Genomic DNA, 27,582 nt, shown 5'->3' with positions numbered 1-27,582 from the left:
TGTGCCATCATTTTACTGCACCTGCTACATCCTGTTAAATGGGCAAACGTACACTATTTGCTCATCAACTTTCTCCCTCAACCACTATCTTCATCAGGCTATTATTTGCCAATCTGTGTTGTTTAATGATTAATTAATTGATAAAAGAAAATGAATGATTGGTTGACAAAGAGTAAACTCAACAGCATTAAAATAAGATTATTCTTTTTTTTTTTATCAGCACCTCTCTAGCAGTGTGTAAACCATCAGATGTAACCAAGCATCTAATGTAAACCGGTTTTACCACGTCATCACGTCTAACGTACCTTCTGTGCCCTGTTTGTAGTCGCTCAGTAAGCTGCTGCCTTCAGGTGCTGTGGGAAACGGTATCATCTCGATTGTAAGAATTTGCAGAAGCATGTGGTGGAGCTAAGATAAAATTTAAAAGTGGGAATTCCAATTGATGTTTTAGTTGTAAAGATGTGAGAGTGACTATCTTTATATCAAAAAGTTCAAAATCAATATTCTTTCAAAGGTCTTTTTATTAATTGTCAATAATCAATAGAACAATCACTATACAGGGAAAGTTAATTTTTGTTTATTTGAACGACACTCATCCGTGACACATCAATCAATCACAACAACAACATACACACAGACAGCCATAGCTGGCCACAAAGGACTTAACTGATTCTCAATCATGGATACATAAAATTCAAATTGTAGAGAATACAACACTGGGAGAGTATCCACAAATAAGTCATGAAATAATAATAATAAGAAGAGGAAAAATAAATAAATATATATATATATATATATATACAGACCTACATACACACACACACACACACACACACACACATATATACACGTACACACATATACACATACACACATACATATATATATATATATACATACACATACATACATACATATATATAAAAATAGAAGAAAAAATAATAATAATAAAAATAATAATGATAATAATGAATAAATAAATAAAATAAAAATTTAAAAAAGGAAAAAGAAAAGATACTACTACTGGCTACTCAGAAAATCAATATTCAACTATAATTATATTTTAGTGATTGCTCTATTTTGCTTGCATTCATTTTTCACTCCGTTTAACGTTTAATTGTCATGTTTGCCTTTAGTAGAAACATAAATATAGCCTATTAACCCTAGATTGAATCTGTCTTCCTACCATTATGGGGATTTTATTTCTGAGTTTACGAGGAGACCATGAAGGCATCATGTCGAACGCACCCACGCACACATGAGCATCACACACACACCCACCCTGAAGCTGAAGCTCCGCTATCTTTAGCCCCGCCGCGGAGGATTACAGTGCGCAGTGTGTCACAGACTGCGTCCCGGTTCTACCTGCTCGGCTTATATTGCTGTGTGTCTACTTTGTGCTGAAGCTTTCTAGCGTTAAAACAAACAAACAAAAAGCAAACATAAAACAGAAGGAAATGGGGGAATGACAACAACAAACTCGGTCCCCCGTCTGCGGTTCTCCGTCCTCCAGAGAGGACCCCCAGGATGCTGCTGCTCTCCAGCCCGAGGAACGGACGCCTGCGCCGGGCCTCGCTGCTGCTGCTCGCCGCGGTCTTCCTCTGTGTCGCCCCTGTCAGTGCTAGCCTACCAGGTAAATAAACACAACACCAAAACACATTACAAACACAGAGGAATCAGGTTAGACAAGTAGGTGCACCTGGGTAGCCTTAAAGTGAGGCAAGAGTAGGCTACAAGGAAAGAACAATGGTGAGAAAATAAATACACATACCCTTCCTTGTTAAGTTACTCAATGCATTTCCTTGTATGATGCTCACATATTTGTATTTTGTTAATATTACACTAATGTTAAAGAGTAGGTCCAATTTAATGGGAGATCCATGTAGAAGTAGACAACTTATAGTCCTTTATTGTGATATATATATATATATGTTGATATATATATATTCATATATATTTTGATATTGATTTTTTATATATATATATATAGTGATATATTTTTATATATATATATATATATATAGTGATATATGTATATAGTGATATATATATATGTACATAGTGATATATATATATGTACATAGTGATATACATATATATTTTTTCTTTTCATTTGGTTTTTCCTTTATTTGGTTTTACTCAGACATTTACATAAACATACTTAATTAGATACAAATATGAAGTGAACCAACTTTTCCACTTTTTAGAATGAAATTATAGAACACACAGATAGAACATGGGGGTGCTTTTCATGTGAAATAAGATCAAATAAATAATAATAATAAAAGAATTTACATTTAGAAAAAAAGAAAAATTAAACAAAAGAAGGGCGTTTTGGGGAAATATACTTCCTTCCAAATTTCCTCAAATTTAGTTCCTTGAAGCCTCATTGAGAAAGTAATTCTTTCCATTACAAATATTTCATAAATTACATCATACCAGTTCTCTTATGATGGGGTATCTGGTTTAAGCAATTCTTAGTAATTGCTTTTCTAGCAGCTACACTTCCAAATAAGTATTTTGTATATATTTTAATATTTGTAGAAGACCAAACAGGAGAACGTCCCACTTAAAAACTATGTTTGTACCAAATATAGTAACTAATTCTGTGTAAATCTTACGCCGAAAGGAATTTACTTTTGGACAGACCCAAAACAGATGATAGTGGTAGTGATAGCTGCTTTTTTAAGTGTTTATATTGATTTAATATTGCTTGGATAAGTTGATTAACCAGTATATAATATCTCAGATATGGTGGTTATCACAGTGAAGTTACTGAGTGTAATTTTAAAAACAATAGCCTACTGCTAGGCTATATAATAATGTGCTTCACAATGTTTGGAAAATGGGTCAAACAAGCTATTGTTTGTACTTTTTTATATTATATCTAAACTGTAACTATATATTTAATTGTCCATGATTATTCACGATTAATCACAAATTATTCACAAATATTTTATCTGTTCAAAATGTACCTTGAAGGGAGATTTGTCAAGTATTTAATACTCTTATCAACATGGGAGTGGGCAAATATGCTTGCTTTATGCAAATGTATGTATATATATATTATTGGAAATCTATTTACAACACAAAACAATGACTACTGTACATGTCTGTAAAGGGGAGACTCATGGCTACCCATAGAACCCATTTTCATTCACATATTTTGAGGTCAGAGGTCAAGGGACCCCTTTGAAAATAGCCATGCCAGTTTTTCCCCGCCAAAATTTAGCATAAGTTTGGAGCGTTATTTAGCCTGCTTCTAGACGAGCTAGCATGACATGGCTTCCTTAGGTTTTCTAGTTTCTTATGACACCAGTATCTTCACTCTAGCTTTAAAATTGAGCCTGCTACAACCTCCGAAAGCTCGATTGCGTTAAAGAAATGAGTGGCATTAAAACGAATTTGCGTTAATGCATTATTGTCGTGTTAACTTTGACACACACACGCACGCACGCAAATACATTCTCTGATCAATTTAGTTCCTGGTTAATCTGGAAACTGGTTTGAGCACTTTTTTAGCTATTGGATACATACATATTTGAGTGCAGTCTTTGAGTTTTATGCCTGTTTGTTTGTGTGTGTGTGTAATGGGTCTCCACACAGTGATGATTGCTGTTGATGTGTGCGGGGGAGATAATCTGCTTCTGAGCTTTCAACACAGAAAGCCTGTGGGAGAACCAACAGCTGGACTCTCACATGTAGCCTAATCTTTAGCCTTTATCTAGCACTAGCACTGAACACTTACTGCCTTGACCTGGACACAGGCTTGTGTGAATGTCTAGACTTTAGTATATTTATTCCCACCAAAATATAAACCCAACCAATGCCAACACATGCAGCCGTTGTGGTTCACTCCAGCTCACTGACGTCCGTGCATGAAATCAAAAGGGTGTGTAGCTTCATTTGGCTTGCGCACGACAAAGAGGACGGAGAGGATGTGACGCAGTCTCGGTGATCTTTTGCCTCTGTAGGGGAAATTTGTGAAGTCGATGACCCGCTTTTCATCAAAATTCAACCAATGCAAATGTCATTAATTCCTCTCTCAAGTGCTGACAGACAACTGCGGGGAAAAAGATGGTTTTGTGACGTAGAGAAGTTTTCGGAAATCATAATTTTGTACAAGATGGAGACAGACTAAGCTGTCAATACACTGTTGCCTCTCTTGTTTTGCGTCTTTCAGAAAAGAATAATATGTTTGGTGTCATCAGCAGTCATCAGATCTTTTGTGTTGTTTTTCCAAAACCTGTTATATTTGAACGCAGCTTGTTGATAACAATGTGTGACAGTGTGTCAGTATGTGGGCCTTTGTTAGAGTATGTTGTGTTGAAATAACAAGACGAGGCGAAATAGCACATTTTTTCACTCCTATGTGAAATAAGTGATTATAGCACATTGTATAATGTAGCCTCAGGAATTGTATTGGAGTCATATCTACTCTATGGGCACTTTTTAAGTAAATTGTACTTTATGAAAGGTTGTTGAATATATTTGAGGCATCTACAGAACCTTGAAAAGCACACTCAGTATTAACAGCGAGTCAGGTTTCAGGGTGATTTTACTGGTGTGTGACAACAGCATGATGTGCATAGTAATCAGGTGGTTGATTCAGCAAATGTCGACACATCATGTGTAAATATGCCAGAAAGCTTTCACAGAACATTTGGTTCTTGGGATGGAAGTAATCCAAAATCTCCATAAACCCAATTGATTACATAAATGATGTCTAGTCTGCTGGCCAAGATGCAGAATTAATTACCTTAAAATGCAGAATTTGTCGTGTAATTCAGCCGACGTCAAATTAGCCGCAGAAAATTTAACTTTTTCACCGATTTATTTGCATGTTCTCGCTGCTCTAGGATTTGTAGAAAGTATAAAACATCATCTTCACTTCTCAATATTCTAATTCAGCTCGATCATTGTTGTGCTGCCACGTGTAAATGCCAGGTTTGTCATTCACCGAGCCCACATAGAAACTGGTGTGATGATTATTCAGAGAGCCACTGCCTCTGGCCTTTTCTTCCACCAGGATTAATCTTTAACGATTAATATCTGCACTGTCACACACACACGCACACGCACACAGCCACAGGCTGCAGTGTTTTCCGATCACCTTTTTTTGCCCTGCAGCAAAATTAGTCATCTGCGTACGTCGTAGTGGGGATTGAAAGGCAATGAAAAGTCAAGGGGGACGACACAAGCACACTGCCACGCGACAAAAAGACCACTGAGAGGATGACAGGGTTCACACGTAATGATTAGTATCCTCATATGAGTGGGGATTAAAGCTGCAGTGGGTATTATTGGAGCAAATATGATTAAGAAAAGTTATCTTTATAAAATGGTCATTATATCCTGACAGTAGTGCATGAGACAGGTAATCTGAAAAAAAATCATGTGCCTCTGTGTCCGCCGGTGCTCCTAATGGCATCTGCAAGATTTCACAGATCGGAGGAAAACAACCAATCGGAGCCGAGCTGGAGCCTTGCTGTCTCTGCAGTTTAACGCTAACACGTGCTCCATCTGGTTTCAAATGGATCTGTTTTGTAGCTTGTGTGGTCTTTGAGGGGATTTGACATCTCCATCGTTCGTCAGTGACAGAAAGGGAAAATGACCACCCAATTATATGGCGGTAACCATCATACTGAAATTACGCAACAGACAGGAAACGCATTATTGATCTGCCCCATTGTGGTCCTTGTCTCAATTTGGAGGTCTGAAAAATAAGCGGTCAGCCAAGGCTTTGCTGTGGTGGCTTCTTCAAATCACTCTCTCGCTTTCTTTGGCTTCTTCATTTGAGAGCCTCTGCCGTCGGCTATACCAGACCTCTCCAGGAAATGAGAGGGCCACAATTAATCAACTTACAGTGCGCTTACAGACATTTGATCAAGCCAGAGTCAGCACAGTTTAGCTGGAATGAAACGCACTATGCTCCTTCAGTTTTAGTACCAACAGTTGTGTCTTTTATCAACCCGATCCTGCAGCCAATTTACTATGTCAGCGGTTTTGCATGCATGCATGTTTGCAGATTTGTGTGCAGCCACATCCTTACCAAGAACATGTGTCTATGTTTTACATAGAAGCACCATACCTAGAAATCTGTCTGTTTTAGATTGCAAGTGCTTTTGATAACATGACACAGGGTAAAAAAAACAGATTTGCTATTGAAAAGTAATTTGAAGGTAACTGTGAGCCAAATCAGCCCCACCAATCTGGGAGTAATGGTTTACATTGGTCAATCCCGTTGCTCAGTAACTGCATCAGCAACAGGACCAGCCAGAGGCCAACAAACACGATGACCATTAAAAAGAAAATGGAAACAGACTAAATCAGGAAGCTTTTATTTGCCGCATATACTTGCCGCCATTGTATAAATCCCTTTAACCTTTGTTCCTGTTTGCTGCGGGGTGTTCTGCTCCACTCTAATGATAATGACACAGTAATTATCCCCTGTTTAATGGGTTAGACTCATTATTGTCTGACATGACAGAATTTACTGCAATAGAAAAAACAAATGACAGACGCGGTGAGAGATAAGGAAGGAGAGACATGACTGAAAAAACAAAGACTTGTTTCACCGTCTACGAACTTTGATTCCATTGAAGATTCCATTCTTTGACTTTTTAGCGATGCACTTCCTTTTCACCTTTACGTGTCTCTACTCTGTACTCTGTATTTCCTGCCTCAGCAGTATCGTGTGTCTGCGTGTGTGCTAAACAGGTGCTAAGTCATGCCCCATTTTCCACCGAGCATGGCAAAAAATGTTACATGTAGCAGTCACCACATCAGATTATGGTGGGAACCCAACACCTACACTACAGTAGTGTACTGAAACTGATAAGGTAGACAGTTTCCACGCATTTAGTCATCTAATTCAGGCTCCAGGCTTTCTGACGCTGCTTTCTGAGAAGTGAAGCTATTTAAGTTGATGTGGCAGCTTTTTCCGCTATGTGTGTTTTTAATGCCCTGGCTATACGCGAAGCCAAGTATCTCATCCAAGGAGTACAAAATGTGTGAATTTTTGTTATGCTGTATGTTCTCGGCCTCCATCTGTCTTATAGACAATGGTTCACGTCGGTTGGTGGGCGTTGCACTTCCTTGAGTGGCTTGAATCTCCAACTATTTTGAAAATGAATTAATCCGTTTGAGTAATTTAAGGAGAAAAAAAAGTAAAAATTCTTTGATTCCAGCTTCTTAAATGTGAATATCTTCTGGTTTCTTTACTCCTCTATGACAGTAAACTGAGTGTCTTTGAGATGTGGACAAAACAAGACATTTGGGAAACACCGATCGACATTTCTTTTCCATTTTCTGACATTTTATAACAAGTAATCGATTAATCAAGAAAATTAATGATGTTGTTTTTTTTGGTATGTTATTAAATTCATAATAGATTGTATTGGAGTGGATATTTTATATACTACCAACTGGGGCTGCCCCCTCTTAGTAGATTAGTTGACTAATTGGTGGTTGTGGTCTTAGTCAACTAAGATTTCTTTAGTTGATCAGTCATTTTTTTATGCTTTTTTTTCTTGCCGAATGACTTATTTCCAAGAAACTTATGAGCACATCTCTGGTAAACAAGATTTAAAGTGCTGCTTTTACGTGATTCTTTGTGGAGAAACTCAGTTCTACAGTTGACTGGAATTGCTTTGGCTTACTGCCCACACTAGTAGTGCGTAATATGGAAAAATCCACTATCATGGCATATGTCATTTTATGTCATATCAATATGTAAAATCAATTGAGAACCTCATTTTAGATTAACTAGATTAAATTAAGATGAATTCATTGCAAACCCATTATTGAAATGGATTCCTTAAGAAATCATGACACTTCATCACATTGATGGAAAAATTATATTAAGACAGTCCATTAAGGTTTTATCGGAAATATTCAAAACCATTTAACTGCATTTCTGTCCAACAAATCCCCTATTTGCGCCATGGATGAAGTAGATGACGCTTGGCCAGAGGTCGAAAAAAGGATAGCTAGCACTGTATAATCAGTAATGCAATATCTCTGTCTTATGGCTTACATAACATATTGTCACATTGATCCTAACTCGCAGCATACAATAGCAGCGCTTGTCCCAGCTGATGCCAATGAAAACAAAGCCGTCGAAACAGGCTGTTCGGCATTTGTTTGTTTTTGTCATTTGGGAGTGAGGCATTGCGAATAAACAGGAGCATAGCAGCATGGTTACACAAAAAGCCACGCAACAAACACATGAGCACACATACGCACGCATAATCCATGTGGAAATAAACGGCCTGGTTACATATCCAGTGAAGAGGCCCAAGCAGAGCTCTTAAATGTTTCCACTTGATTTGGAGTGTTTGTCTTACTTCCTGTCCATTATCGGAGGGTCAGGAACTGCACACAATGGGAGTGCGTGACCCTTCCTGGCCTTCCCATTTCCTATTTCCTCTCTAAGTCACACAATTACAGATCGGGTGACATTTGTTGCATTGTATCTGTAGAACAGCTTGAACGAGCACAAGTTAACGGTGACATGAAAGTGTGTATATGTGAGTGTGGGTGTTTTCCAGGCTGTGTGAGAATGCCTCTGTTTGCCTCTCAGTTCTCTCTGGCAGAGCTGCTGCTGAACACACAGCCTGGCAACAGCAGCAGCAGATGGTTAAGAAAGTCATTTTTCACTCGTTCCAAGGACTACTTTCTGAGTCCCCGCGTTACATAATGTTTTTTTTAACACCTCTGCTGTCTTCGCCGATAACCAAACGACCCGATGTACTGCAGGAACGTGTCTGTTCCATCGCCATCTCCTTGCCTGTCTCTTGTTTTGTGTTTCTCTTCCTCTGTCTCCTTGATTGAGCTCTCTAATTAGCGACAGCACTGTGTGGGAGGCATATTGGTGCAAGGCCACCCTCCAATGGCGACTTGACATTCACTTCTGTGGCTCCTTTGTTATGCTGGTAAATAGATTTGAGCTGCTTTGTCGTACAATTATCGCGATGAGCATGCTGCACACCTTATTTTTTTGCATGTCTATTCATTCTGTTTAAACCCAGTATTTTCTGCACACTTGCCGATAAAGATTAGGCCACGCTAATATTTTTAGTATTATACTGTTTGTTGAATTATTAGATTCCAGTGGTGGCTGCGTTGGATTGTTTCCGACTCCAAACATTTCCAATAACTCCAGAGCATTGTAAAATCTACAAGTCAAAATTTATTGAAAAAAGATGGATATAATCGTTTCCAAAACTCACAACTAAGGCTGGCAATCGATTCAAATATTTAATCGTGATTAATAGCATGATTGTCCATAGTTAATTAATTAATTAATTAATAATTAATCCCACATTTTTTACCTGTTCAAAATGTACCTTAAAGGGAGATTTATGAAGTATTTAATATTTAATACTCAACATGGGAGTGGGCAAATATGCTTGCTTTATGCAAATGTATGTATATATTTATTATCGGAAATCAATTAACAACACAAAACAATGACAAATATTGTCCAGAAACCCTCACAGGTACTGCATTTAGTATAAAAAAATATGCTCAAATTATAACATGGCAAACTCAAGGCCAACGGGCAACAACAGCTGTCAGTGTGCTGACTTGACTATGACTTGCCCCAAACTGCATGTGATTATCATAAAGTGAGCATGTCTGTAAAGGTTAGTCTCGTGGGTACCCATAGAACCCATTTTCGTTCTCATATCTTGAGGTCAGAGTGAAAGGACCCTTTTAAAATCACCATGCCATTTTTCTTTGCCAGAATGTAGCTTAAGTTTGGAGCGTTATTTATTTTCACTGCGGTCAAAACCCTGTTTGCTCTGCCGCTCACTGCACACAAAGGCAGGGCGGCACCTGTAGGCTATTAACCGGGCGGTCTAACAGTATCATAAATTACATTTATATAACCATCATAACAAATTATTTTTGTCCTCTTTTTTTTTTAGGATGATAATGTTATGAAATGTGACAACAGACATTCGAAGCTTCATTTGACAACCTCAATAGAAGCTTCGAATGTAAAAAAAAAAATGACATTCAAGAGGTTTGGTGCACCAAAATCATATTATCGCAATGTAGTTTGAACAAAAAGGTTTTCATGCCACTGATGGTGAATGATAATGAATACCATTTTTGGTTTGAACCGCAGCTCTACCCAGATTTTCACACTCGCTTTGCTTTTTCTCACCGTTGTCACACATTCATAATGAAGCACGCATACAGTAGTTGGTTTGCGTCTGGGTGTGTGTGTTTGTGTATATATGGCTGCTTGTGTGTGAGGAGAATAATTATCTGTATTCATGTGACTGCAATAAGTTCCGCCATATTAACTTCCAACGTCATGAATAACAGATGAAGTAGTGCTGGCCAGAGGTGCTGAGATGCTAGCTCCATCATAATAAAGACTGCAGAGTTTTGAAATATAGAGGACGCTGCTCTCTTGCTTTCATAACAGGGATTAAATGCCTCTTCTCTTTTTGTCTTAGACACCAGTGACTCATTTATGTGCCCGGATTTGCAAATTGTCTTTTTTGTGCACGATGACACCAGAGGTCGTGACAAATACAGTAAATGATTCAACTATCCACTGAGATACATTCTCTTGCGATGGATTATTGCTACATTATTGCACCAATATCTCAATAATACGCTCTACTGTGATACAGAGGTGCCTTTACTACAGACACTTTCACTCTAGAGCTGTTCTTATCACTGGCTGTCTGACATTTAAATGACAGCACATGTGAACATAATTATTGTGTGTGTATGTTTTAAAGAAACCTCTGAGACTAAAGCCTTTATTAATCTCATTTGTCCAAAAAAATCTGTGAAACCGAAAGCACTTCATAATGCAGTGAATAAATGTAATACATTACTAATTATTGCTTCTTCTCTACAAAGAATCTCTTTCAGAAGACTGACAAAAGAGCCAGATCTGGCTTTGAATCGTTGTGCTTGTAATGTATTGCATATAAGAGTTACGCTGTGATTTCCATCCCTAATAACAAGCACATATATACAAACACACTGTCACATATCTGACAAGTTTATTCTAAATTGTCTAATCCTCACAATGAAGGAAGGTCAAGGACTTGTAGACGGGAATGGCTTGTTTGATCTGTGACATGAGTGCAGTCATCTTGCACCTGATCTGGGGCCAGCACTTGATCCTCAGGCAGCTATCGGATCAAAGAGTTTTACAAAATAAAATGGGCGGTGGAATAATTTGGCGACGGGACTCGTGGGGTTAGGTGAGGAGAAGGAAAGAGATTTTAGAAGACAGATTCAGTCATATTTTGGATGTGAGTGAATCCGCGTCTGACTTAATTCCACTCACAGGACTATTTCCAGTGATATTTTTTTTCCTCTAAGGTCATGGGGGTTGAAGGAAAATCAATAAGGACACATAACAGGCAATAACTGAGTAGGAGGGGAATTAAAAGGAAGCCACGTGGCATGTAAAAATAGAAGCCAATTGAGGGAGGAAGAGGAGAGAAAACAATTAAGGTGTGGAGTGTGCAGTCTTTGATGGAATGAGGGGGCTCGACACGTGAGCACGTCGCACTCACAGGGATGTGGAATAACTTGGCAACGGGGCCGAGCAGGTGAAGGCAGCAATTAAACATAGAAGTGACAGAGTTGTTGCCGAGAAAGAAAAAGACAGAGCGTGACTTTAAACAACAACCAACGATCAACTCCGGGAGTTGCCTACACCTGCATGTTAGTTTTGTGGCAAATGTGATTAATTAGTTTTCTACCCATAAATACAACAGTGAATAAAACCATTGGCCCTCAGCCACAGATGTTTCACAAACATCCCCATCCTCCTGCTCTTTCTGTGTCGTTGACACAAACAGAAAACAAAGCTTCTCAGATTACACATGCGTCACTCCGCCGCTCACTCCCTGAGGCAGACCATGAGGAGATGTGGACGTCTGTGTCCATCTCCCCATGGTGTTGTTGCAATTATGTGTAGACTTGTCACACTGTGTGTGTTTGCATGGGTGTGTGTGTGTGTGTGAGTGTCTTTGTATTTGTTTTGCTATGTGTGGTGTTTGCAATGCACATTTGTGATGCTGTTGAAAGATTGAGATTTTCATAGTTATTTCTTTAAAGTCTTAGTTTCAATTAGAGTGGATTTGCTAATTTGAGCTATTTGGCATTTATTTATTCATTTTCTTTAGCTTTTAGTTCAACTACGGTTTTAGGGTTTCTGTCATATTTAATGACAGAAGTTCAGAACAGATGTTTTCATCTATCTTTAGCAACAGGTATATATGTATATATATGTATATATATATATATATATATATACATATATATACATATATATACATATATATATATATTTAACTAGAGTCATTTACATTCTTCAGGTTTTTACTCAAAGCTGAATCCCTTTTTTATTTTTTAATAAAAAAATAACACTTGTCAGAGAGGTACAGTTGCTGGTTTAGCTCACAATCTAAACTGGGAACCTGATGCAGAACAGGTCTATATTAGGCCCTATACTAGGGCTGTCAAAGTTTCTCAGATTTAAAGCTAGAGTGAAGATACTGGCATATGAAACTAGTAAACCTAAGGTATCAACCACGTCATACAAGCTTGTCGCAAAGGAAGGAAGGCTAAATAAAGCGCCAGGCTTGTGCTAAATTTTGGCGAGGAAAAACTGGTATGGCCATTTTCAAATGAGTCCCTTGACCTCTGACCTAAAGATATGTGATGAAAATGGGTTCTATGGGTACCCACGAGTCTCCCCTTTACAAACATACCCACTTTATGATAATCACATGCAGTTTTGGGCAAATCATAGTCAAGTCAGCACACTGACACACTGACAGCTGTTTTGATTTGAGCATATTTTTTATACTAAATGCAGTACCTGTGAGGGTTTCTTTCTGGACAATATCTGTCATTGTTTTGTGTTGTTAATTGATTTTTAATAATAAATGTATACATACATTTGCATAAAGCAGCATATTTTCCCACTCCCATGTTGACAAGAGTATTAAATACTTGACAGATCTCCCTTTTTAAGGTACATTTTGAACAGATAGAAAATGAGCAATTTATTTGCGATTTATAGCAATTAACTATGGACATTCATGCAATTAATCGCAATTAAATATTTTAATCGATTGACAGCCCTAATATAAACCTATGGTCTATTTTTATTTCAGTAAAAAATATTTTAAAAATGTATCAATGGATGTATGCATGCATATATACGTATGTGTACACAGATACAAAAGACCAGTGCCCAGTCCACTGCCCCTCTTCTATCTGTTCTTCATCTTTCCTGATGTTCCTGGCCTTGTTGCCATGGAGGTCATTGAGATTTCCCCCTCAGCGATCTCCTGTCATGTGTAATTCTCTTCTCTTGTGTAGCAATTGAAAAAATCTGGTTAAGGAAGGAGGTACGACTGCACTCTGTTGCAAAACAGAAAAACACAGGGAGTAATGAACACATTGTGTTTGATACAGTAGGCCTGTTTGACCACTTCAATAGATCATTGAAATGCTTAAAGTATTAGCCTACATATCTAAATAAATAATCCCAAAAAGCTGCTGTCTCACTGGCTACTGCACCAGCCAAGCTCAAACCTTTTTATTTTTATACAAAGGTTTTTTTTTTACAACACAGTTCTGTCACCTTTAGACTTGAACAACCCTGACCTTTCAGACCCATTATTCTCCAAAATATCGGGTTCATCCACTCTCTTCCCACCATACATATCACCTCCTGTCTGTTATGTCAGTATCAACACCCACTGTGCTGTTCACCTTTAGCCGGCCCGCTGTGCAGCTCTGCCGACCTCATTATCCGCTCTGATAGCACCCCGGCGCTCCACCTGCCCTCTGCTACCAAACACACCTGCTGTGGTGTTTCTGTGACCCACTTCTCCCTGTGTGTCTATCCCACAAGCTGTGTGTTTGTGTATATCTAAATACAGTGTTTGAGCTCTGTATTTGTTTCAAACCATCAGTAATCAGGCCAAATGGTTATGTAACCTGATTGTGAGACTGCAGCTGTAGATCACTCTTGACTTTGGTTTAACCTGACACGGTTTGTCAAACAGGTGGGGCTCCCGCTTACCACATTGCATAATGCAGAAATAGATTCAAAATGTACCTTTCTTACGGTCCTAACATCCTATCTTGCAAACCTCGCCCATATGGAAGCCGCAATGAGGTTACAGCAAAAACTATTTTCAAAAACTCAGTGACGCTGTGATGTAATTCTGACATCAGCAGACGCTCTAATCGAGGGCAGATGTTTCGTCTCTGAATAGAGCAGAGGAGCTGACACATCCACTAATGAAAGGAGTTGTAAAGTTGAAGCATCTCTTATTGAGAGCATTTTTATAGTACTTCTTTTCACACAAAGACGGTTATATAACTGCCCTCATTAAAAGCATAATTTCTCCGTCACAGCAGTGCGGTTGGGATACTAATGAAATTGTCTCTCTCTCTCTCTCTCTCTCTCGCTCTCTCACCCAGTTGGCAGTAAGTGCTACCATATAGACTGTGCCAAAGAGAGACGCCACCTCTGCAGGCCTGGCTCCTCCCTGTGTGGCCCCTGCCTCTCGCCATTTAAGGAGAACGAGGATGGACTCTGCGTGGCGAGGAAGAGGCCCCATCATCATGGTATGAAATATATAAACATTTCACAAACGAACAAACTCATGCAGGTTTGCATTCACTACACACACAAGCTCATTTTCATTTGATCACATTATCGCTGAAACAGACGTGTTTACTACTTCAGGTGAGGTTGGTTTCCTCAGGCAAAATTGGTGAACTGAACTGAACTGAAAGAAGTGAAGTCAGAGAGACATCCCTCCCTAGATTTTCTTTAACTCACACGACTAAGTCATTCAGTCCATTTCTATACACACAAATAAGTTGTTATGGTAAGGTCATTTTGATGTCTTGAGATATCTGGTACCCTGCAGGCTAACATCTAAAAACACATTCAGCCTAAATTAAATGATTGGACGGGTTTATTACAGTCCAGCAACAGCCACAGATACCAGACTTTTGTAGATGTAAAGTAGAGCTGCAACCATTAATCGATTAATCAATTAGTTGTCAACTATTAAATTGATCGCCAACTATTTCGATAGTGGTCATTTTTTAAGAAAAAAACATAGAAATTCTCTGATTACAGCTTCTTAAATGTGAATATTTTCTGATTTCTTTACTTTTCTATGACAGTAAACTGAATATATTTGAGTTGTGGACAAAACAGGACATTTGAGGACGTCATCTTGGCCTTTGGGAAACACTGATCGACATTTTTTCACCATTTTCTGACATTTTATAGACCAAACAACTAATTGATTACTCGAGAAAATAATCAACAGATTAATCGACAATGAAAGTAATCAAATAACATAATAATATAATATATATATAAAAAATATAATTTTCTTTGTCTTATATCATTGTAAATTGAAATTAAATTTGATTTTGGAATGTTGGTCGAACAAAACAAGGAATTGGAAGGCGCCACCTTTTTATAGACAAAGGACAACACAGAAAAGATTGAACTTGACAGGAGTAAATTGAAGATTGATTAAAACTGACTAATTACAACCTCAATTCCACTAAGACAACCTGCTTAGGTTTTAAATGACAGTTACAACAAGAGTGCATGTGAATGTACTGACTGATTCTTTCACTCCACATTCATCCTTTGTCACTACCTCTTTTATTTATCTCTGTATCCTGTTGCCCACATCTCTCTTCCACTCCACCTCTGTTTCCTCAGTTGCCTATTGATTCTGCGCTCTCCTCCTCCTCCTCCTCCTCCTCCTCCTCCCCTGTCAATCTTAGTTTGACCTCTTTATTCCTTCTCCCTTTCAGTATCTCATGCATCTCCTCCAATTCGCTCTTTTCTTGTCCAGTTCTCTTCTCTCTCTGTCCTTGTTGTGGTCCTCGCTCTCGCACTCCCTCCCTCTCCCATCCATATCTCTGACAACTGTGTTGCGGTCTGATCCTCTGTGTTTTTTAATCCGCCCGTGCCCCTGCTGCGTCTGCAACACACACACACACACACACATGCACCGCCCCCGCACTGGCAGCTTTAATCACTTAGACGACATGCCTCTCTCTCTCTCTCGCCCTCCATCTCCATCACTGAATCTAATTTCATTCAACGAAAGAGCCAAGCTGCAAAACTAAATCTTATTTTTCTGATTGCCGTGGCATGACATTGCACTGCTGGCATGCACGGCACGGCAGAAATGAGAGAGAATTAGAAACATCTTGTGTATATTTGAGCGCACTGGCTTGCCTCTGCACGAAAGTGTGTGTGACCGTCTGTGTGTGTGTGTTTATGTCTGTCGGTGGGCACGTGTGTGTGTGTGTTCTCTGCAGGATTAATAATTTAGACGGGTCTGCGGCAGGAGAGGATACAAATTTGGCTCGAATTATTGGCGGCAGCATCAGAGAGAGAAGTAAACATGAGAAGGAGATGAGTGTGAGGATGTATTGGAGAGAAAGGTCACATCATGCAGAAGAAGAGAGGATGTTTTTCCTTTGCAGCACATTCATATGATGATAAAACATGATCCGTTATTAGTATTTGGACTTGCATCTCATATGTGGTGCTGTTGTTTGTGTGGTGTTGTGAATCCAGCACATCACAGGCCTCAGCTAAAGCTCCCTAGTGGTTACATAAACCCCCGAGAGACCACAGAACACAGTGATCCGCATGGGAGATCAACTGTGTCTCTTTTTCACACTCGCACGCACACATATATACGCACAGACACACACAAAATGGCGAAATGAACGGATGAAATTACTGTAATTTCACTAAATATGCCACATTTGGTTTGTCAGCAGTAGCGCACATCTCTTAATGCATCAAAACACGATAAAGAGCTGTAGTCCAGCTGCTGCGTTGGTAGTTTGGCAGCATTACATTCTGCAAATTACACCTCTGAAGTCACATCAGAGGAAATATATTGGCTGCGTTTTCAGGACTAAAAAGCTGATTATCTAAAATGTTTGTGCGCTTTGCCAAAGCATGACAAATGCACATTATTAAAACTGTTGATTCTGACGCACGATTTGCCAGTACCCTCCCCTCTCTGTATAAGTCACTTCATTCTCTCTCTTTTTCTTTTATTTATCTTACTCACACACGTATACACTTGTGACTAAACCGTCGCTTTGTCAGTAAGCACAGTTTGCATAAGAAAATGTACCCACTTGTTCTTCCAATTCAATTTCCAACTTCCGTCTTACAAACCCACATCTCGTCATCACCATCAAGCTCACTCAATGGCTCTGCAGAGGTTGAATTTTCTACACTGCCTCTGCTTGTTGCTTGTTAATAGGGCTGTTGACTAATTGTACGATGGGGTCTTGGTTGACTTTTTTTTGTCCATTAGCCATTTTATATGGTCATAGAAGTGGTGAACATCATCCGAAAGCTGGGAACGTGAAGATTAATTTGAGATGCAGCTCAGCACTGTGTGTCAAGTTGTTCTAGTCATAAATCAGAAATAAAAAAATAATGAATTCATTAAAATAAATTGTAAAAGTGTGAAAGGGCTAAGAACATTATGTCGTATATATAGTATATGATGGCCAATCCCCTGCTTTGTTATATATCTTAAGTTGTTGCAGCAATCGTTTGGTTGATACCATTTGTTACACAGATTTGGTGCTAAATTTAACCATTTTTTACCACTCAAGAGTTGATAAAAATGATAAAAAATCCCTCTAAAACACCACATTAAGACACCAAAACCTTGAGGAACACCATGGAAAAATCCATGACGTAATTTGCTATCAAAAACTTTTGACATTTTGGAGACAAGTCTGTCGGCACGTCTGTGAAGGGGAGACTCGTGGGTACAATTTTTTTACTTGCCTAAATTTAGCCTAACTTTGGAGCGCTACTTAGCCTCTCTCCCGACATGGTAGCATGACATGGTTGATACCAATGGATTACTTAGGTTTTCTAGTTTCATGTGATGCCAGTATCTTCACCTGCTACAGCCTCTGAAAGATGGTAAAGTCGGCCGAGGACACCACTGCCCTCAAGGAGTGAAAGATGTTAATTATCATACATTACAGACTTGCTCGTTCAAAATAATATTCACAAATATGCTTTAGCCTTTTGACTACATTTATTTTCATAGGGATAAAAAATACTTGTTCAATTCTTCTTCGATTAAATCAACTAATCGATTATCAAAGAAATTGTAAGACCACTTGTGGCTTGTGTTTACCTCTCTCTTCCCTATAATGTCATGGCTCCTATCCTCACTTTGAGCCCAGTCACTGCAGTAACAGCACATCTTTTACTGCAATGCTCCTCTTTCTAACTTCCTCTCCTCTAAATCATACGCCCCTCTTGCATATCTTGCATGCAGAATTATTATATGAACGCTTCTCTGTCGTACATCATTATACGTCTGTGGCCTTGCACTTGTTGGTCAGATTGACTGCCTGTAAATTGCAGGAATTCAAGGTTATTCTGCTGTTGTGATCACTGGAAATCCCATATAGAGTCTAAAATGTCTAATATGTCAATACAACTCAAAGAAGATGAACAAATACAGTAGGCGAACAAGTGAGATTGGCAGCGCTTTTTATTGGAAGTAGGACCTGCTTGTATTTGACATGGAGGCGTGCACTGCCATTGGTAAACATACAGTATGCCTTGGAGCCATGTCCTTTGTTCAGAAGCTGCACAAAAACTTTGAATGGTATGTTTTATGTATGTGCTAAAGGCAGGGCTGTCTCCATGTAACCCAGGCGGTCTCTTTCTGTCCTCCTGTAGCTCGTTTTCTATCGCATCCACACATATCAATAATTGGACTCGTTTGTTCCCCCCTTTTTGTGTATGCGTGTTTATATATATTTTTTACACTAAAAAAGCAGACAAAAAACTGTAAAGACTGAGACACTCAAACAGCTGTTGGAGTGGCTCAGTGACACGCACCATGAGCAAATATCCTGCAGCAGTTTACTTTGGTAACATGGAGTTATATCACTAAACTGGTGGAGAGCCAAACTACAGTTTTAGGTTACTAACAACTCACTCTTAGTGTTAGAGTGAATCGCTAGCAAGCTGCACTGCATTTAACCTGTTGAAATGAATGGTATCACCATCTGATATCACTACTGTTTTATGTAAAAGTTACATTTATTTATATACAGATTCATGGTTGTCGATCCCACCATTTCTATACACACCACTATTCCACTTTGTACAAGGAATCTGTCAAATAGCATCAGCTCAACATTTTTTTGTGGATTTTTTTTTACTCTACACTCACACATTGTAACTGCATGGTATAATTTTCAGCCAGAGCAAAGGGCTGGGCGATGATTCAATATGATAATTTATCCTCTTTCAGTGGAATCGTATAGTGATGAAGTCATATATCGAGATATCGTGACGCACAATTATGTAATCTAAATTGATAACAAGCACATACTAACTTCTCACACACAAATTTCTCAGAAAGGTTTTGTTTTTACGTCACACTTGCAATTCAATTAACAAACAGTATATATATATGGAAATATTTATATATTTTTTCTCTATAATTTCACGTGAAACTGTTATGTTAATTTTGCACTAAAGTTCTTAATTAAATAAGAAATTACTTTTCATTTGTAAAGTATTTAATTCACACAGGAGTATACAAAAATAGGCCTTACCATGTGGTTATTTCATATAGACAATTTATTTACTGAATTACCAGAAAACATGCTATATCGTGATATACATCATTATAGAGATATGAAATTACCTATATCGTGATAGAAGATTTTGACCATATCGCCCAGCCCTACTAGAGCATCAAAATGCTGTTGAACGTTTAGATGGCTGTAACTAATACTTGACTATTTGAGTAAGCAGTGGCCACCAGTTCCGCACCTGCAGTTCTGGACCTACACTTTCAGTCCAACCTACACCACCTAGCAGCAAGAGAAGTAACAGCAGATACAGTTTAGACCTGCTGATGTGGTCATGTAGAGACGAGAAAGGTGATTTTATTCCTGCAGTTTTGATGCTATCTATACCTGCAGTCAATGGATGTTAAAGTTGCACTTTTTATGCCTCCGTGACAGCTGTGGCCGGAGGCATTATGTGTTCAGGTTGTTTGTATGTCCGTACGTACAGTATGTCTGTCCGGTCAATTCTTGTGAACGCGATATGTCAGGAGCACCTTGAGCGAATTTCTTCAAATTTATGACAAACATCTACTTGGACTCAAGGATGAACTAATCAGATTTTGGTGGTCAAAGGTCACTGTGACCTCATAAAATAAATTTTTGGCCATAACTCAAGTATTCCTGTGCTAATTATGACAATATCACGCACATGTCTAATAAGATAAAATGATGAAGTGGTGACATTTTGGACAGACATGACTGTCAACTGCAACTGGACCGGGTGGCGGAGGCATACGACCGCAAGGTGGCGATTAATTTTAGTTTCAGAAAGTGTACAGTAAATTAGAAAAAGAAAGACAGGAGGCCGACAGATTTTTTTTTTCTTCAGATGAAACTGTACCTTTTTTTTTTAACTATATTTGAAAAAAAATACATGAAGTATGTACATGCAATACTGTATACATATTTTCTCTTGAATATTTTGCTTTTTCAGATTACTTTGAAAAGAAAATAATTTTCAACATTGACTGTATTGTAGAAATCAAGAGACCATGAAGTAGTAATTGTTTTATTGTGGACTTGGAATGTACTAACTTGAAATAACTTGAAATGATGGATGAAAGACAAGTGGGACTGTTGACTGAAGGTGAGAACATTGTAACAGATATCTCGTATTTACTCGAAGCTTTGCAGTCAGCTTTGACTACGTTTTTATAGCAGGTGGGAGGGAAACTCACTGCCACAATGCATTCCTTACCAACACACCACTCCCTCAGTCTAAAAACAGACTAACTAATAAAGTACATATGAGTTTCTGTTGAAACTGTGACCGTTTTGGTCTGTTTCCTATTAACTGTCTATTAGGGGCTTTTTGTATTTTGTTAGCTGTCAATTGCGTCATGAGTTTCAGATAATTTGAGAATGAAGTCACACCTGTAGTCTCTCTCTTCTCTCTACATACTCCACATATTAAATCCCCCACTAGAGGGCAGCAGGACACACTGTATCAGTGGTTCCCAACCGTTTTCTTTAGGGGACCCCTTAACAGTAACAGTACAGAACAGCCAATAAACTGTACAATTAACCCAAATATTGAAAGCAATAACTGCAAGAAGTTTGCATAAAACAAGCAATTTGGATGAATTTTGAGCAGATTATTTCCTGTGAATATTGCATCAGAGATTAATTTTTCGGCTATTTTTCCAAACTTTTAACACAATTCCCTTTCTGTATTATATATTTCTTTTAATTTTTGACAGTCATACATACTTAATAGGCTTCTTTTTTTGACAAATTCAGTGTTTGGCCATTGTTCTATCAGCTCTGTGGTTGTTTTAACTGTGTACTTTTCTAATGCAGGACTAGGGGCAGAGAGGGAAGGCTGTAGCTTGTGTTGGGGTTTTCACCGTGCCATTATCCTGTTTATATCTTAAATAATAATCCACTCTTTTAGTCCTATAATCCAGTAATCCTTTATCAATAACTTTTTCATTTAATTGAGATATAGGCCAACTGTATTTTAAAAAAAGTTGTCTTACACCAGGCCTCGCGACCCTGCATGAAGCTTTGGCGACCCCTGATGAAGGTTGTTGTAGCACTGAAATGATCAGTTGATTGACACAATATCAATTATAGAAAAAATTGATGATAGATATTTTTGCCTGGGTTATATGGCATTTCTGTCATGGAAAGTTTTGTCGCAAAATATAAAGAAAAGTAAAGTCTCATCTGAAATCATTTAGATTCTTCAGATGTGAGGTTTTCTTTTTGTTGTGTTTTTTTTTTTCTAGTGTTAGGATATACTGTATGATTACATCACTTTACATTTTTGCAATTCCCGCACAAATGTCAGCCAAAAAGTGACAAGATCTATGAAATCTGTCTGGTTTAGAGATTTTAAACAAGGACGGGGGGGGGGGACAGGGAGAGTGTGTGTGTGCACGCATGTGGTTTCGGGGGGAGGAAGAAATGTGAATGGTTTTTAAGTGGGAAAACTACAACAGCACAGATGTGTGTGACCCTCAGTCCCTGTTGAGCTGTTTAGTGTTTGTTTGTTGTACCCAACTGCCCCCTGGGTGCCTCTCAAGAGGTTATGGGTCATTATCAAGCCGGTGACAAAACTCTCTTACACAGGGAGAGGTGTGCGTGCTCAGTCAGTGTGTGACAAACCACACACATACACACAATCACCACCTTTTTTTTAGGTGAATTGTCAACTTGGACCTTGGTAGAGTCCTAAGGGTGTCCATATAAATAAGCACTACTCATCCGTTTTTAACCATTTCTCTACAGATTTGAAATCAATCCATACTTTAGAAAAATCACCAATAAATATCTAATCTTTTTAAAAAATTTAAACCTGTATTACCACGTGCTCCTGGCGAGCACACGGGCACGGTTGGAGCCCTCAACCACCTGCAAAGTACAGATGGTGCATCCCGCCTCCACAGACACCTGCTATGGAGTGCACTAAATGGCCATTAGTGGAGGGGGGTAAGAAAATAACAAAGCAGGCAGTGAAAGTGCTGGCATGTCATATCGCACACATTAGCTCAGCCAGATGGCCGGCCTTCTGGAGCGAAAGTGACACTGTAATCATTAATGTAACGTAGGTGGTTGTAGAAATGTGTACTAACACATTTGTCAGCACTTGCCATTTATTTTTCTGCACTGGTTTCTAACAGAAACAGCTTGTATTGTCAAAGGATGCTGAATGTGTCATCTGATAAATTTGCTTTTTACGCAAGCACCCTTTTTTGCGTTTTTTGTATTCTTCTTTTCTCATAACTTGCCGCCTCCAGTTTTGCATGCAAACACCTATAATTTGATATTTGATATATTGCAGGGCAACTTTATAGAGGGGAATAGCACTTTGATCACCGCTATTAGCAGCGAGCTATGGGATCTATTGTGAATGTAGCAACTGAAGCCCAGTGAAGCCAATGTTTGGCTGATTGCTCCGGCCCCCCTGCGGTGCTTCCTCCCCCGGCCACACACACACACTATCGGCCCTGCGTGGTCGCCCTGGACGGCGCGGCAGTACTGCAGGAATGTGGCTCGCTGTCTGGCCTCAAGGGCTGTTAACAACCGTTTAAGTATTGTCTCCTTTTTTTATCAGTCCACAAACAAACAACACACATGGGCACACTCCCTGTTCATCACTTCAGAGGCAAGAAGACCCTGAGAAACGCATGTATACATGCCCAAACCATATGCATGTACTCTGTCTCTCCCTTTCTTAGACTTAGTTAGTCATGAAAGTGGACAAGCTGCAAAATTGTGTTTTCCAGACCTAGAAAAGCCCAAACTCAAGCGAATGGGACATGAGTAGAGACAAATTTAAAGCTGATTAGTTAATTAGATGACTGACAGAAGGTGAATCTGCAGCTATTTTGACAATTGTTTAATCATTAAAATCATTTTTCACCTTGGTCATAGGTGGTTAGCCCTCGTAACTGTGCTTGTGATGCATATGAAGTAGAGCTGCTACGATTAGTCGACTAATAATCGCCAAAATGGCATGCAAAAATGGCAGAAAATGCTGTTCAGCCTCTCAAATATGGAGATTTACTGCTTTTCTCTGTTTTATATCATATTAAACAGAATATCTTTGGGTTTTGGACTGATAAAACAAGACGTTTAAAGACATCATCTTGGACTTTAAGAAACTGGAATGGATTTTTAGACCAATGGATTTTTAGAGATTTTGTGGACGGCAGATTAATCGATAATAAAAATAATCGTTAGTTGCAGCCCTAATATGAAGTCACTGTCAGTGGTTACTAACGGATTTGTATTTTATGTGTATGAATGAAGGTGCTTTGTTTGTATTAAAAAGCCTTTTGTGTCACTGTGAGTGCAACATTTTATGCTATCTGGATTTCCCGTTGCCGTTTTAATTTATTTTTAGCTTATACTTAAAGACAATTAAAGCCAGTTTATTTATTAATTTATTTATGTTAAAGTTAATCAGTGAAACTTTGAATCTTGTGTGTTCTTTAGGCCAAGTATTCTACCCTGACCTGGATGAAGAGATCGATTACATCCACTCTGTCATCGAAAAACAGGAAGTGATAGAGACGAAGCCACCGAAAAAGCAATCCAAACATCCTGGTAAGAGCCCTGAGAGCAACCTTGAAGCAGACATATAACTATATAAGTAATTAACATATGACTTCCTGTTTTGAGTCTGGAGGTGTGGGATTTACAAGTTCTTCTAGTATAGAGAGTGATACAGGATTTAATTTTGTCCCCACATTTCCTCTAATTGACAATAATCTCCATCAGATATGGTGTTGTTTCCCCTCATGGTAGCCTTTGCTTACGACTCTCTCATTTTGTGTCTTCTTCACTCTCTCCAGCTGCCGTCGCAGATGTTAAAAAAAGCAGGACAGATGCCCTCAAACAGAAACAGAAAAGCCAGGATCATCAGTCAACTAAAACCCAGAATGCCACCACTACGGCCCCTGCAGTTTCCGCCCTTCCTAACACACCAACCCCCCAGCCCAGGGCCACTGGAGTTCTGGGCCGAGTCGGTCCTATAGCTGTGCCAGCATCCAAAAATGACCACATCATTGTCAGTGAGTATGATTTTATGTCCTCAACAACACTGACCAGAGGGCTTTCCTGCAACCAGGAAGTGAAACCCTGATGGAAGAGAATTCAGTGATGATGGAGATAAATTCAATAGGATTACATGTTGTTAAAATTTGGGTCATTTTGTCAGCCTCATTTGTTGGTAAGCAGTTTGGTGCAAGCAAGATTTTATCACTTTTGTTCTTCACATGTTGAGAGCATTTATATCTGCAAATGAAGCTAAGATATAATTAATATTTAGCACCCATAAAAAATGTGTCAGCAGAGTAGTCATCTGACTCCCACTCAATCACTCATTTACTCCTTAACATGCTCTGCTCCCCTTTCATATCCTCTTTCGTTTGTTTCAACCTGCAGTTATGATCTCGCTGTGCGTTGCTGTGGGCGCCGTGGCGGTAATCCTGGCAACCGTCTGTTTCGTCAAGTAAGTCTGAACACCTGAACGCAACAGAAAGCTACATTTAGTCTTTTTGTTGTCGAATTATTCCTCTAAACCAAATGAAATACAATACAAAAACCAATCTGAGTTTGTATTAGTGAGATTTCATAGCATAATAAAACGCATCAATTGTTACAAATAATGAACTCTATTTTTTTTTTTTTTAATCAATTAAGTTGAGAAGACTTATAATTTGCACAATTGTGTATAATTTACACCATTGAATGTCTAATAAATGTACATTCAGAGTTTGTTTGATGTGATTGGAAAACAAATAAGTAGAATAAACAAGTAAGCTGGCATCATGATGTTTAAATTGAAGTATGTATCGCATTGTTTAATGTCAGCAAAATTCCCATCATCAGTTACACAACATTTTATGGAGGGGTTAGCCTTTACCTCAAGCTGTTAAGAGGTTAGCAGCTCAAAGACATTTTTCATTTTTTGACCAGGGATAATTTGTCCCATAAAATTACAATTCATATAGCACCTTTAAACTCCCAGTTTTGATCATTTATACGTCTTGATTACCCTTAAAGGGTTACTTCCATTTGCTGTTCATGTATCATAAGGTTAGAGGATGTTTTAATGCCGGATGCAGGAAACAGCCCTCAGTATCACAATGCCCCCCCCCTACAGGTTGCAGAAAGACACGCGTCTGACTCAGAAGGTGGACTACCCGGCCTTCGGAGGGGCAGGCGTTCCCGCTGCCGTAGCCAACGGTACCTCGGTAAGCGCACGACTGGCTTGCTTTGTTTCCATTCCTCACTTCTTCTTCTGCAACAACCACAAGGTGTGGTTGTTTACCGAAGCTTCTGTTTCCAAATGTCACCCACACTTCCGTTGTTTCCTCAGATGGGAGATAAAAATCTGGCCCAAAGTGCACAAATGTACCACTACCAACATCAGAAACAGCAGATGCTCTCAATGGGAAAGTAAGTTTCTTTTAGTTTTTCTACACTCTCTCTGCCACTTCCTCCCTTTGCCCTATTTCCCATCTCTCATGTGTTAATGCGGACTTCAAATTTTCAGCCACATCCTCTGACCTTGTCACCTTTTTTAACTTTTTTTTCCTTCTTCAGTAACAAACCTGAACAGAAAGTCCCTGAGACCGAGGTCACATCAGATGAGGAGGAAGTGGGAGGAGACTTCACAGTATACGAGTGCCCCGGACTTGCACCGGTGGGTACACACACACACACACACACACAGACACACACACACACATACACACAAAACTAATCATTTCTGATGTTGTTTTATGACTGAAAATCAATTTTCTTCCCTCCTTGACAGACTGGAGAGATGGAAGTGAAGAACCCTCTGTTTGACGACTCGACTTTAAATTATCAGGGGAATAACAAGTAAATGCTGAACACTTTACACACACTCACACACACACATATATATACACACACACTCTGGAAGAAACCACTTGATCTCACACTGCATGCATATAGAAATGGAGGATCCTGGCAGAGGAGGTGATTAAAAAAAATGATTGTTTTCTTGTTGGCCCTTTACTATATCTGCCCCGAGTACGGCTTTTAATACTACAAATGTATGTTGGGTTCCTTGTTAATTTATTTCTGTCACTGATTTGGAGCATTCCTGTGTTTTAACATGAGCTTTTGAGAGTCTTCTCAGATCCGTCCCTATAGGTGTTCTGTCCTGTTTTAAACGTCAAACTCTGAGTTAAGATTTTATCCTCCCCTTTTGTTACTTTCCGTCATTTCTGCAGCTATTTCCAAAGAATGTTGATAGACACACACACATATACATAAGCTGAGAAACAGGTTCCCTCTCCTTGTTTTGTCATGCATAGCTAGTGGCTAAACCACATTCCTAACAGATACCCAGGAAATGTTTTAAAATCAGATACTCTCTGTGATACCTCTGTAAAAACTCCCTGTACAACACAAGGTTTAGCATTAAAAATGTTACCGTCGGTGTTGCTAATTTTATTCCTTGTCATATAAACTGCACATAAAGATTTTAAGAGTATAGATTATAATTATATATATATATATGAAAATGAAGTACTTGATGATGTCTGTTTGCATGGTTTGACTGTACCGTGGCAATGCTTTGATGAATTATTCTGCCTCCTGTATGTATGCATCCTGTTGCAGGAGGAGGAATGTACAGTTAGCAAAAGTGACTTATGAGCACTTGAATGATATATTGGTGAAGGACTATACTGATGGATGTGTAGGCGGTAAATATCACTATATCTTGTATTGTCCCCCTTTCCTCTCTGTCCTCTTTGTCCTCTTGTCGGTCCCAAGTTAACTTCGTGCTGCAAAATGTACATACAAAGAGTGAATGTGTTCACTTTTTATAGATATTTGTACTGTACATGCAGACCAAGCATTGGAATTAAAAGTTTTTACCACATGTGGCAATTA

At 38.8% G+C, this 27,582-nt stretch overlaps 1 protein-coding gene across 1 annotated transcript; it reads left to right on the top strand.

Annotated features, from left to right (window-relative positions):
* The first annotated feature begins 1,286 nt into the window (after positions 1-1,286).
* Positions 1,287-27,582, top strand: npdc1a (neural proliferation, differentiation and control, 1a). The gene is made up of 9 exons (XM_037753319.1): positions 1,287-1,633; positions 14,491-14,637; positions 24,142-24,252; positions 24,501-24,719; positions 25,093-25,159; positions 25,814-25,904; positions 26,030-26,109; positions 26,257-26,356; positions 26,471-27,582. The coding sequence occupies exons 1-9, from the start codon at positions 1,528-1,530 to the stop codon at positions 26,540-26,542; spliced, it is 993 nt and encodes a 330-aa protein (XP_037609247.1). The 5' UTR covers positions 1,287-1,527; the 3' UTR covers positions 26,543-27,582.

The sequence above is a fragment of the Sebastes umbrosus genome, chromosome 19, assembly GCF_015220745.1.
Source record: "Sebastes umbrosus isolate fSebUmb1 chromosome 19, fSebUmb1.pri, whole genome shotgun sequence".
NCBI lineage: Eukaryota > Metazoa > Chordata > Actinopteri > Perciformes > Sebastidae > Sebastes > Sebastes umbrosus.
This window is presented reverse-complemented; position numbering and strand designations above follow the sequence as displayed.